General features: G+C 48.1%; 1 protein-coding gene across 1 annotated transcript in view; it reads left to right on the top strand.

The window, feature by feature from the left end:
- The window catches only part of Tns3 (tensin 3), a 201301-nt gene that overhangs the window by 23855 nt on the left and 164662 nt on the right, over positions 1–12784 (top strand). The window contains exon 3 of the mRNA XM_051165076.1: positions 649–686. Within this exon, the coding sequence (XP_051021033.1) occupies positions 649–686 (38 nt within the window). The remainder of the gene's footprint in view (positions 1–648; positions 687–12784) is intronic.

Here is a 12784-nt window from a genome sequence, read left to right as displayed (position 1 = left end):
AGGGGAGGGCCTGTGAAATCCACATTGGTTCCAGCACCCGGCTGCATTGTCGGAGCCTCCCATGACACAGGACCCACTCCGCTCACATAATGGCCCCCGTTGAAGGATTCTTCTGTAAGAATTTAGACATGAATTTATTCTGACAGTGCCTGCTTAGGTCTCCCGGAAGTGGAAACCTGCGGAGACCTAATGAACTCCTGACTTTCTCCCTCCTAGGAGCCTCTGATTAAACGCCTGGGGCTTTGTTCCTTCTTTTCCTCCTTCTCTTCTTTCCCTGGGGATCAGCTATAACTTTTTACCTTGGCTGGATAAGCCTTTAAAAAATACATATAGACCCCCACTCCTGATACATTTGTACCTGGGCTGTTTGAGATTTTTGTCATTATTTTTCCCTTTTTTTTTTCCTGTTCTTGGAATCGAAGACAAGTCCTGTTACATGCCCAAGTGCCTGTGCTAACGCACACAGCTGTAGCTCGGTCCTTAGATGTCACATTGTCCCAATTTGCACTCTTGGTGGTGCACAGCCACCTGTTGGAGGGGAGGCAGCTAGCTTCCTCAGCCCTCCTTCTAGACAGGCTCAGGGAGGGAGACCTGGCAAGTGTCACCTGAGATTGTTCGACTAACAGGCATTCTTTCTCTTTCTTCCAGCCTGCAAGTATTCCTGCCACAAGAAATGTGAAGCCCAGGTAAGCGTTCTGCAGCTTTCCGGTGGGACTTCTTTGAGCTGGCTTTTACTGACTGATTTGCAGAGGTGGGAGGGAACCTCTGGACCGCAGCCTCAGAAAAGGAGCGCAGGAACAGAGGCCAGTGACATTGCCGAGTGTGGCGTGACCTTTCATCTCATGGGCAAACCAAAAGAGCTTTGAAATCCATGTTCTTAATTAGAGAAAATCATTCTGAAGAGTCTGATTTCAGATAAGACCTCAATCATCTTTCCCGTGCCAGCAGCTCCTTCCCAGCGATGAGTGAGCCCTACTTTCTCCATGTGTTGCCATCTGTTCTTGGGGCAGAGGGACTAGAAACAGGGGTTCAGGGCCTAGAGGAGTGTGCTGGCTCACTCTGATGGTAGTTAGCGTTCATTGTCCTTGGAGAAAACTGGGGCAACCTGGAGTCGGGATTACGAGGCCTAGGGTGGCCCCAGAGTGCTCTGAGTGCCAAGCCGTCGCCTGGTGGCTGTGGACTGGATTCTTTGCCTGTGATGAGCAGGAAAGTGAGGGCTCTAGAGATGCTGATGACAAGGATGACTTTGCCTTCTCCCTTGTCCCCAGCCCTAGGGTTCCTGGCTTTGAGATTGGTCTGTAGTGCGACCGCAGCCTCTCAAGACCTTCCTGACCGTCAGATTGTCAGGGGTCGGGGTGAGCTGTCCCAAGGCTACAGGATGAGGGGGATGGGGCAAAACTTGTGGGTCAGGCTGTTCTCAGACTTCCTGCCTGCCTTCAGCCTCTGGACTGGAGGTTGTATGGGAACACTTCAGGACACCGTGAACCTCATGCCATCACATGCATGTTTTCCATTTGAGGACTAGGAAGGGAAGACTCCTTCACAGAAAAGCACACATGTATATACACAAACATACATGCACACCCCCCTCCCCCACAAGCATACTTTCATTTTGTCCATATGTACATGCATGTGTACTCACAGACATCACACCCACACAGACAGAAAGTGAACCGTCTTAGCCCTAGGTTTTGGTTTTTGTTTTCCCAGAAATAAATGACTTGGTTTTTTTTTTTTTTTTGGTTTTTTGAGACAGGATCTCTCTGTGTGTTAGCCTTGACTGTCCTGGATTTGCTTTGTAGACCAGGCTGTCCTTGAACTCACAGTGATCCACGTGCCTCTGCTTCCCGAGTGCTGGGATTAAAGGCGTGCGGTGCGCCACCACGCCCAGTGATGACTTGTTCTTTTAAGTGCTTTTCTGTACAGCTTTAGAACATGCAGAAAGCGGAGAGGATTGTTCAGTGCTGCTCTTACTCAGTTTAAAAATCAGCAGCCCTCATTCCTCTCCATCCTCTGCCTCTCGTTCTTGAGGAGAGTCTGAGTCAAGTAGGTGGCATGGAAGAGCTCCACCTTCCCTTGCCACTCAGCTAGGCCCTGGGAAAGGTCCTTTCCTTCCCGGGCCAGTGTTTCTTCTTCATGCACACCCTTGGATGGGCCGGATTTCTGACCCCAGTTTATTTCAGCTTCCCTTCTGTGTGCTGCCCACCTTTAGTCAGAGGTATTCTGCTGCAGTGGAGCCTGGAATTCATTTTGGGAGGTCTCGGACTTGTTCCGTTCCCATCCAGGGACTTCAGTGTGCCTTTCACAGTGGTGAGTCCCCTGTGGTGGCCCTTGTCCACATAGCATATGTATGTCTTGTCACTGATGTGGGTGTGAACAAAGGGCTGGACGATTGTCTTTGTCACCTGACTGTATTCTCAGACCAGTCACCTCTGACCTGAGCTGTAGAAATGAGCTTGCATCATTCCTTCCATCTCTGTCTGGTTAGGATTCCTTGGCTCAAGGAATTGTCCAGAAGCTTTAAGTATACCTGATAGGGCTTTGCTAACTTCAACAGTTGGCAGTTTGCTGAGAGATGAGCAGGCTTTTCCTCCTATCAGGTTCTGCCAGGGGGGCAACTATATTCACATTCTTTTTTTTTTTTTGTTTTGTTTTAATTAAAATTTTTTTAAAATATGGCTTCAAATAGCATGATGCCAGCAACAACAAAGCATCTTCTCATCCCCAAGATATAAAGCTGTGGTGTGGTGTCAGGGAACTGAGAGCCATAAATTCTCAGCAGCCCAGCAGAGCTTGATGGCCGGAGAGCATTTCTTCCAGGAGCCGGAATGTGGCTTCTCTCACGTTCCTGCTGTGAGTTCTGGGTCCTTGATTCTTTCTTTTGGTTTTTCAAGACAGAGTTTCTGTGTGTAGCCCTGGTTGTTGTGGACTAATTTTGTAGGCGAGGCCAGCCTCAAACTCACAGCGATCTACCTGCCTTTGCCTCCCGAGTGCTGGGATTAAAGGTGTGCGCCACGGTGCCCGGCTGGGTCCTTGATTCTTACTTTGTCCTTGATTCTCACTTGGCTGTCAGGTCTTTACTACTATGTGTGCGCATATTACTGTGCAGCCTCCCTGAATTTGTCTCTGGGAAATTCGAAAGCTTGGGTACGGTTTGGACCTGGTCTGCCTTATACTGACAGGGTGACGAATGCCCATGTAGCCTCCTTGTTGGCGTCCCTGAGGGTGAGAGGTGGGGACCGAGGCTGAAGCATTGGTTGGAGTGCAATGGACTCAACTAGCACGATCATCTCTCCGTTCTTTCTATTCGTGCCAAGGTCTTAGGTGTCTGTCCAGGCCTGTGAAGAGATGGTGCTACAAAGAGGATTGAGTCACCGGAGGGGAACTGAGACACAATGTGGAGACTTAGAAGCCCTAGTAGTGTGGTGGATGAGGTTGCCACCTTTCTGAGTAACTGGACAGCGTGTCTGTCCCTCAGGCCAGGCTGTGAGGCTCGGTGGGCAGATGGAGGGAGGAGACCTGGTTTTGGGTCTCTCCTTGTGGGCTTTGGGGCTGATAGCCAGTCCATCTGCTGTGTTCTGAATGGCTGTGTGTCCAGATCCATGTCTTGAAATGTAACCCTGAATGTGAAGGCATTAGGGAGGTTTCTGGGAGGTTATTAGGTATTGTTCGGTAGGGCCCCAGGAGTAGTAAGCATAGTACCCTTTTCATAGCAACAGCAGAGAGCTTTCTGTCCCTTCCATCAGATAGAGACTACGGGAAGGCATGATTGGGGATCAGAAGGCAGATCCACACTTAGCCTAAACCCATTAGTACTTCAGTGCCCAGCCTATAGAACCGTGAGCCATAAATCCCTGTCACTGAAGCAAATGAGTTTGAAGTGGTTTTATTATTATTATTATTATTATTTTAATTTTAAGGTAGCTTTGATGGCCTAAGGTAGGTCTGAGCCTCAGTTTCCTCATGTGTGGGATTCCATACCACAATGGCCTCCTCTTGAACAGTGAGTGAAATTACTCTGTGTGAAAGCCTTAGGGAAGTCATATAGGCGATGTAAAAACCCTGGAAGAGTTTGGGATCCCACTGTTCTGCTCCCTGGGTGCTCAGCTGATTCATTTCAGCTCCTGAGCTGTCTGGGCCTTGTGACTAGGTTCCCTTCCCTCAGTTGACTCACTTGCCTAAGGGGGAAAGGAAGGAGAAGTACAGAAACTTTGGTAAAGCAGATGGTAGAGAAGAAAAGGGGAGGGGCCGGGGATTGTGTCTGGGGAGTGCACAAGAACCAGCCTTGTCTTAGCAGCCTGTGGTCGCCATGGACACTGGTTGTTTTGATATCTGCCCACACTTCCAGGCACACTTTAGGATCCTGGATCATGAGGTTCCCCCATGGAGATTGAGCATGAGTTAGCTGAGCTGGAGCACACAACTGGGATAGCACTGAGCAGCCATCAGGTCCTGGCATCTAGCATCTGATTTAGTCCAAGAAGAACCAATTTCTAGCACCAGGGCCCTTAGCCCCTACGCTCATCCTCAACCTTATTGTCCTGGCTCCAAGCTGTATTTTATCTGTGACACATTCAAGATGCCCAGTCCTCTAGAGGAACCATGGCAGGCCCAGCATGTGCCTCTTCTTCCTGTTGGCTCTTTAGCAGTATACGGAGGCCTGGGCTGTCACAGGTGTGTGCTTGTGTGAGGACCAGATGATGCTCTGAGCTACACAAAGAAGCCACTATGACTTGCTTTGCTTTGTGTGTGGATATCCCTCCCTTGTCTCATTGTCTCGTGTCCAGACTTATCCTTCCTCAGGCCCCAGAGAACCAGGTAGCCCTACTGTGATTGAAGCAGGGTCCAGGTGGTTCCCACTATGGTAGGGTGACTGCACTGTGAGCATTTAGGAAAGAATAAACTTGGTAATATTTGCTTGGGCTTAAGCACTGAAGATGTGAATACCCTCAGCTAACTTCCTATGCCTTAAGGAGTAGAAGTGGTAGGCTTTTTCCATATGGACCCTGATAATTTCCTAGGAAAAGTGAGCCAATTTCACTAGTGAAAAAAGTGAAACAACCAAAAAAATCAACCAAAACATTTTTCATTAAAACAACAGAAGCCAAAGCCCCAAACCCCTGTGAGCTAAGTAAGCTGTTGTGCTGCACATGTGTTTGTCAGTTTCGTGGTACGTTTGGCCACTCTGTGGCTTGTACAGCATAATTTCTGTCGTTCAGTATTTCTGAGGTTCTGTATCTGATGGTGGGATGGGCAGTCATAGGCCAGCAGGGCGTTGTTGGAGTGATACGAGACACTGTAATGTCTCTCCTGACGCTCAGAAAGAATGTAGGTCAGCCGTCGCTGTCCAGAGGTCGCACTGAAGAGGTGAGCCTGCAGGCATGGCTGTTTTCTTGTCACATGACACCAAGTGTTCCTGCTCTTGGCTGTCTTGGCGGTGGCAGCTTCAGGACCAATTGATGGCACCTCTCTGAGAGACAGTCCATTCTACCAGCTCAGATACTACCCATTACTTTTCCACCCACCGTTTGTCCTAACGATGGAAGTAGAATTTTGTTTGTTTTGCTTTGTTTTTCCGAGACAGGATTTCTCTGTGTAGTCCTGGCTGTCCTGGACTCGATTTGTAGACCAGGCTGGCCTCGAACTCACAGCGATCCACCTGCCTCTGCCTCCTGAATGCTGGGATTAAAGGCGTGTGGCTCAGCCATTAAAGGCTAGGTTTACAACCATAAATAGAAGTAGTTGAGTTTTAAGCTGGACAATCTACAAACATTTCTACTGAGCTGTTCACCGTGTGGTGGCTAAAAACCTCCGTTTGCCTACAAAGGACTGGGAACCAGGCATAAGCTTCAGAAATCCCTAGTGCCCTGCTTCTTTCATGTTGGCCTCATCCTCTGAAGCAGAGGGTCCCCACCTTTCCAGTGCTGTGCCCTTTAATACAGCTCCTCATGTCATGGTGACCCCCAGCCATACAATTATTTTTGTTGCTATTTCATAACTGTACTTTCGCTGCTGCTATGGTTCATGGTGTAAGTGTCTGATATACATACATAGGCGACCCCTGTGAAAGAGTCACTCGAGCCGGGTGTGGTGGTGCACGCCTATAATCCTAGCAGCACTCCAGGAGGCAGAGGCAGGTGGATCACTGTGAGTTCGAGGCCAGCCTGGTCTACAAAGTGAGTCCAGGACATCCAAGGCTGCACAGAGAAACCCTGTCTCCAAAACAAAACAAAACAAAAGAAAGAGTCACTCGACTCCCTAGGGTTTGGAACCCACAGGTTAAGGACCACTGCTCTGAAGTTTCCACTACTTCTCCAAATCCAATTATAAGCTCAGGAACTAAACACAATGTGTGAGCCTGTGAGAGACATCTCATGTTCTCTGAGTTTGGACAAATGTATAGCACAGTGTGTATATCATATAGAGTATTTACCTCGACTTCAGTCTCACGTGATACCCTCCCCCTCCCAGCTTCTGCTGACCGCCAGCCCTTTTGTTATCTCCGTAGCTTTGCCTTCTCCAGAACATCACACGAGGGCAGTCCTACAGCCTCATTAATGGAGACAACACACTTCATTGCTTTATAGAAGAGAAACCAAGGCCGTTTTGCTTTATGATTTCTTTTGTGACAGGCTCTTCCTTTTTAGCCCAGGCTGGAACGAAACTCATTCTGTAGCCCAGACTGGCCTCAAATTTATGCCAGTTCCCTTACCTCAACGTCCTAAGTGCTAGGATAACAGTTGTGAGTCACTGCACTGGCTAACCAAGGGCTCTGAAGCTGGCTATGATGTGTGGCCAGATTGGCAGGAAGGGAGCATATTGTCTTGTGTAGTTAGTGTTTGTAAATGTCACTTTGTGGTGACGTATTTACTCTCCAGCAAGGTTCTGCGTTTGGGCTGTGTTTGTAGAGGATTATTTTCCTTACCCTAACAATAGGCTGCCCAAAGGGAATTACTGTAGGCGTGCACCATGTAATGATGCTTCAGTCAACAGTGGGCTGCACACCTGATGGTGGTCCACGAGCTTGCGTCATTCAGTGATAGTGGTCCAGGTTGAGCAAGAACACTGTATGGTATTTACACAGCGATGCTCCTGCGTCACCACATGTTTCTCAGAGTGAGTCCTCATTGTGAAGTGGTGCAGGCCTATATTATACTGTTTTGAGATGCTGCATTTGTTTTAAATTAACACCAGAGGTTTTTTTTTTTTTTTTTTTTTTTTTATAAGGCCCTTTGATTCTTTAGCAGTCAGTCCATATTTGTTATGTCAGTCATAACAATAAAATAGGCCTTGGTATATCTCTTGGGTGAATCTGGGCCATTTGTCCTTTCATTTCACCATTTGGCTATGGTTGTTTGTATGCAGGAAGCCAGAATTCTGGAGAACCTCTGTCCCTTGTGTCTTTCACAGGGTTTGGGTCAGGCCCATGCACCTTGAGGACTCTTAGAGTCTTTAGAGTGAGAGGCTACCTTCCCATGGCCCTTGATGGGGCCTTGAGATGATGGGCAGCTCTCAGTGAGGACATGCTGTGGCTGCAGGTCGGTTTGCTTTGAATGATAACTTATGAGGTTTCCTGGGAAACCTGCGTTTATGCTCCATCCCTGTGTCTCGACAGTATCCAGCGTGAGGAAGAAGGCCCCCTGCTGACCCCACAGCTTGGCCAGTTCAAGCAAGCATATCTATTAGTTGAGGTCCACTTGGGTCACAGGACTTTGATGGGGGGGGGGGCGGGGTATGTCCATGTGATAGTGACTAGGGAAGTGGGGAAGGCCAGTTTAGGTGTCACCTGATCACCTCCCACAAACAGGTTGTTACCAGAGAGCAAGGGCACTGGGGGTATCAAAACAGATGCCATTTTTGTGATGAGAATAACAGATGACGGCTTGCCCTGGGGTCCCACCAACAGGATGGGGTACTGGGTCTTGGAGGTGTTGGGCTAGAGTAGGGGGCAATAGAACTCAAGGTCAGCTATCTGGGAGTGCCTGTCCCTCAAATGCAGATACTTGGTGAGTATTTTTCTGCCTTCTGGGTGTATCTTTTCAGTTACCTGAATTTTGTGATGGGGAGTTTTATTCATTTCTTCTAGCCTGGCCTCTTTTGTTGAGGACAGAACTGTGAAATGGGAGTTCCCATGCATTGCTATCTGAAGCAGTACCCCCCCCCCCAAAAAAGGACCTATATTAAAAGAAAGAAAACCAAACCTGGGTCTGAATTATAATTCTATCTTGTGTTAGTGAGGTTCTCTGAAATGAAAGCAAGGACACCTTCCGTAGGGGCTTGTGAAAAGGACTTCAGCCACCTTGTGAGCCCAGGGCTGTGGCTTCTGTAGCGTCTCTTTCTCACTCCTCTGGACACACTATGTCTGAATCCCCGCAGTGCCAGTGACTGCAGGAGTTTTCCAAGGCATGCTAGGTAGGCACTTTGATGGAGAGCTGGAGGTCAGCAGCATCAGTGCGTTTAGGCAGGAAAGGAGAGTGTACTTCCTCACTTCTCATCTCACTTAGAGGCCTCAGCCAGTGGGTATTCTTGGAGTCAAAGGCCCTGGTGAGTACCATTTGGCCTGTGGCATCTCAGCTGTGGGGCTGTTCCACCTGGCCTGCTGCTCTTTTCCCCCCAACATCAGGATCCTGTGTTGTGGCCCAGCCCTAGTTTGTTTGAGGAAGGCTTTAATGATCCTGGTCCATTAACTGCAGCCAGGGTGACTGCCTGGGCTAGACTCCTCACCTAGGCATAGGCTAGAGTTCCCTGTAAGTTCTTGAAGAGCAGGCCTCCGCCCACTTCTTTCAGAGGTGTGTGTGTGTGTGTGTGTGTGTGTGTGTATGTATACACGCGCACGTGTGTCTATGTGCATGCGTGTGTGTATCTCTGTGTGTGTGTCCTTCCCCTCTATATGTACGGCTGTCTCTGTTCTCCCACGGACTAGCCAGCATCCTAGTTTTCCAGGCCAGCCAACCCTGCTTATTGGTGCTATTGCTCTGTGGTCCTTGGTATCTGGCTTTTTTTTTTTTTCCCCTGCAGGCCTGACTGGGCTTGCATGGTGAAACTTTGCAGCCTTCTGCACCCAAAAGCTGTGAGGCCAGCCTGGTCTACAAAGCAAGTCCAGGACAGCCAAGGCTAACATAGAGAGACCCTGTCTCGGGAAAAATAAAGTAAAATAAATAAATAAATAAATAAATAAAAAAATAAAATAAAATAAAATAAAATAAAATAAAATAAAATAAAATAAAATAAAATATAAAATAAAATAAAATAAAATAAAATATACCTTGCGTATTATCACCTAGCCACCTTTGTTCATTGTCAGCTTGGGAAGTTCCGGCTCTGCTTTTCCTCCCTCCTGCTTTGTGGCCTTAGGAACAGTGTCTCCTGCTGACAGTGGCTTTCCTGTGTGGGGATGCCCTCTTCTTTCTGGAAGATTCCCATGTGAGCTGACATCTCGTCCAGCTGTTTCCCCCTGATACCCTTCTTGCTCTCTGTCACCCCCTTTTGGGGACGACTGCTCATTTTTGGAATTTGACCTACCAGGAATGTCTCCCTGGTTCCCGCTTTCTCCATGCTTATGGGGGGGGGGGGCGGCGGCGGTCCTCTTACTTCTAAGCCCATGGCATCTCCTAGGGCAGTGACACTTCTTGCTCTGGCTCCTTCTTTTCCCACATACCACTCATCCTCTTTACAAGTGACAAGCCCACGTGTGGTGACATACCCACCTGCCCTTTCCTTCACCTCTAGTGGGGGGAATTTTCCAAGGCCGGGCACAGCCAGGGTGCACCCTATTCGGAGGCCACCGAGATACTATTTGTATATATTTGAGATACTGTAGAATTCTCCAAGGAGCACATCTCAGAGAAGTTCCTGGAGTCTTGGGAATATCCTCTTGGTCCAGCCAGGTGGCTTTGCTCCATCTCTGCATAGAGGCTCTTTCCAAAACTGTCTTCCAAGCCTAATGGTGAGGCTGGGAGAGGTGTTCTGAGCATCTTCTCCTACCCTAGCAGGGCTTCTCTGTCCTGTTGGGGCAGGACATCTTAGTGGTGTCTCTATAGACTTGTTCCCTAAGGTGTCAGTCTCTCTCTCTCTCTGTCTCTCTCTGTGTCCCTATCCCCCATAAGACTTCCAAATGGCTTCACTTTGCCTCCTGGCAGCCCCCTTCCCACAACACTATCCAGCTTGTTGCCCATGACTGTGTGTGCTCAGGGCCACTTTGTGGTGGTCTCTAGGGTGACCTTCCCTGAGATGGGGTGTGCTCCACATAGAGGTTTACGGTCCAGCTGCTGATGTATTCTTCTCCAGTCACTTTTAGTGTGAGAGTTTCTAAAAGCTGCTCGCCTGACCCCCCACCCCCCACCATTTCCACCTCTGTTTTTTTTTAGCAGCAGGGTCCAAATGCATACACTTGCAGAATCTAGCTTCTGTTTACAGCCAAAAGCTCTGCCATTCCTGTAAAACACAGCTATTAAATTTAGGCAGGGATTCAGGAAGTGGCCACCCCCTTGTTCCCTTGAGCACAGAAATAGCCACAGAGCTTCCTTCTCCCTACCTCCCAGGGGCAGATGACAGAATGCATTTTTTTTAAAAAAAAAAGTGTTTCTAGACCTTTTTTTTTTTTCTTTTTTGACTCACCTGCGAATACCCCAGGACTTTCTGAATCTGTGGGTGCCTGGGGCATGCCGGGATACACTAGGATCCCAGGTTCTAGCCCACCCTTTACTCTAATTAATTATCCCTTTTGTTTTTGTTTTTTTGCTTTTTGTTTTGTGATTTTTCGAGACAGGTTCTCTGTGTAACAGCTAGCTAGCTGTCCTGGGACCCTCACAGAGATAGATTCTCCTGCCTCTGGCTCCCAAGTGCTGGTATTAAAGGCGTGCTCTAAACATCCCCTTTCTTAACTGGTTTTAGGAACAATAAATACTTGCCGGGAGAGTCCAATGAATGGAATGTAGAATGTTGGGTAAAGTCTGATATTCCAATTTTATTGTAGATTTCCCTCTTTTGCATATGAAAAGCACCAGGGATAGTCCCACCCTTGCATGGCCTGACCTTGAAGGTGCTTCAATGAGTGGGGTCATGAGAGGAGATGCGACGGGCACGCCTGCTTATTGCTGATTTTGCAGTGCTGAGCATTGACTCCAGAGCTGTCCATCTGCCAGGCCAGCGTTGTGCTCCATCTCCAACCCTTTTGTGGGAGACCTTCAAGGGGTATGTCTTGGGCCTGTTGTACTGGTCAGGTGGGACAGAGGTGGGGATTGTGGGTAGTTAACTTTTTAGGGTGTGGAGTGGTGGCACTGATCAGGTTGTGCTTATCCACACTGCTGGTTGCTTAGTGTCTGTCAGATGGTGTGGTTTATATCTGCAGAATATGTATATTGGATATAAAAAAATTATACTTTGACTTTAATTTCTAAAAGACATTTTATTTTTCAGTATGTGTAGTTTGTGTGTGTCATTTGTTTGTATGCACGTGTGAGTGCAGGTGCCAAGAGAGGCCAGAAGAGGGTGTGGATCCTGTGGCACTAATGGAAGCGGCAGGAGCTGGAATAGGGGTGCTTAGATGCTCTCTAAGAGCAGTGTGTGCTATTATTACTTATTTATTTATTTTACGCCACATTGTTCTTAGACACTTTGTATCAAAAAATGTCATGAAAGAAAATTTCCTTTAGTAACCTTCTTTAAGTTGAATTCCTAAAGACACTACAAGCTCTTTCTAGTAAGTTGAATGTTCTACCATGAAATACAGTATTTGGTTAATCACTGTGAATGATGAGTGTGTGAAAAAAAATGAATGAATGAATGACAGGAGGTTGAGACCACTGACCCAAGGAGACTTAGAGATGATAGGAAGACCCCTGTCTGTATCTAAGATGCTGGCCGCAAGGGACCCCCTTCACTGTGGAAAGCCTCTCATTTATGAAAGCTTGGTCTGTTATGTCGTGTTGGGCACCTTCTCCAGATAATTAGCGACTAATTGGTCATTGGAAATCAGCTTCTTGACCAGATGAGCCCGCACGATGGCTTCACATGGAAATTTCGGATGGACCATGCCTGTGGCAGAAGCAGGAGGGGACATTCACTCATGTGAGCTGCAGCTCACCTGGGCCTCAGCCCCTTTCCCGGTCAGCAGTCTGGTGAGCATGAAGTCCATATGGTGGGAAGCAAGCCCTCCTTTCCTGTTGTGGACCCGGTGAACACTTCCTCACTCTCAAGCCTTCACAGAAACAGTCTTTCTTCCTTTGAGCTTTTCTTTGTGAGGAGAAAGGGCATCTTAGCAAATGACAGGTTAGGGATCAGGACGCTGGTCTATGGATCTCCTGTAAATTATACAGTGTACTTGGCCTGGAATTGGGGTAATCTGTTCTTGTCTCTCTCTGAGCATGGCAGTAGCAATGCCATTTGTGTCGGTCGAGGGATTACAGTTGCCCTTGGTCAGAGGCTGGAAGAGGTATACCCAGATCCCCATCTCTATGGAGGCAGAGATGTCCTGTGGATGCTCTGTCTTGGAGCTTTGAAGAGTAGACTTAATAAATTGCTTTATTTATATTTGAAAGAAATGAGCGATATGTGAATAGGTGTGCCACAGGACGAAAGGAGGCCCATGGTGGGGAGGGGCGGGGAGGGGCGGGGAGGGGCGGATGCACGGCTGGCGAGAGAGTTCCAGAGATGCTCATGGTCTTTTTCCAGTGGTTTAAATGAGACTGCATGGCCCAGTGTGTCCTTTTGTAAGCCTGTCTGTCTTCCTGGTAGCTTTGGCTGCCTTTCGGCTTGGCAGCTGGTTTCAGCCATGGATGGGCTT

This window comes from Acomys russatus, chromosome 22 (assembly GCF_903995435.1).
Source record: "Acomys russatus chromosome 22, mAcoRus1.1, whole genome shotgun sequence".
NCBI lineage: Eukaryota > Metazoa > Chordata > Mammalia > Rodentia > Muridae > Acomys > Acomys russatus.
Note: the sequence above shows the minus strand (reverse complement) of the source record. Positions and strands in the feature narration are given on the sequence as shown.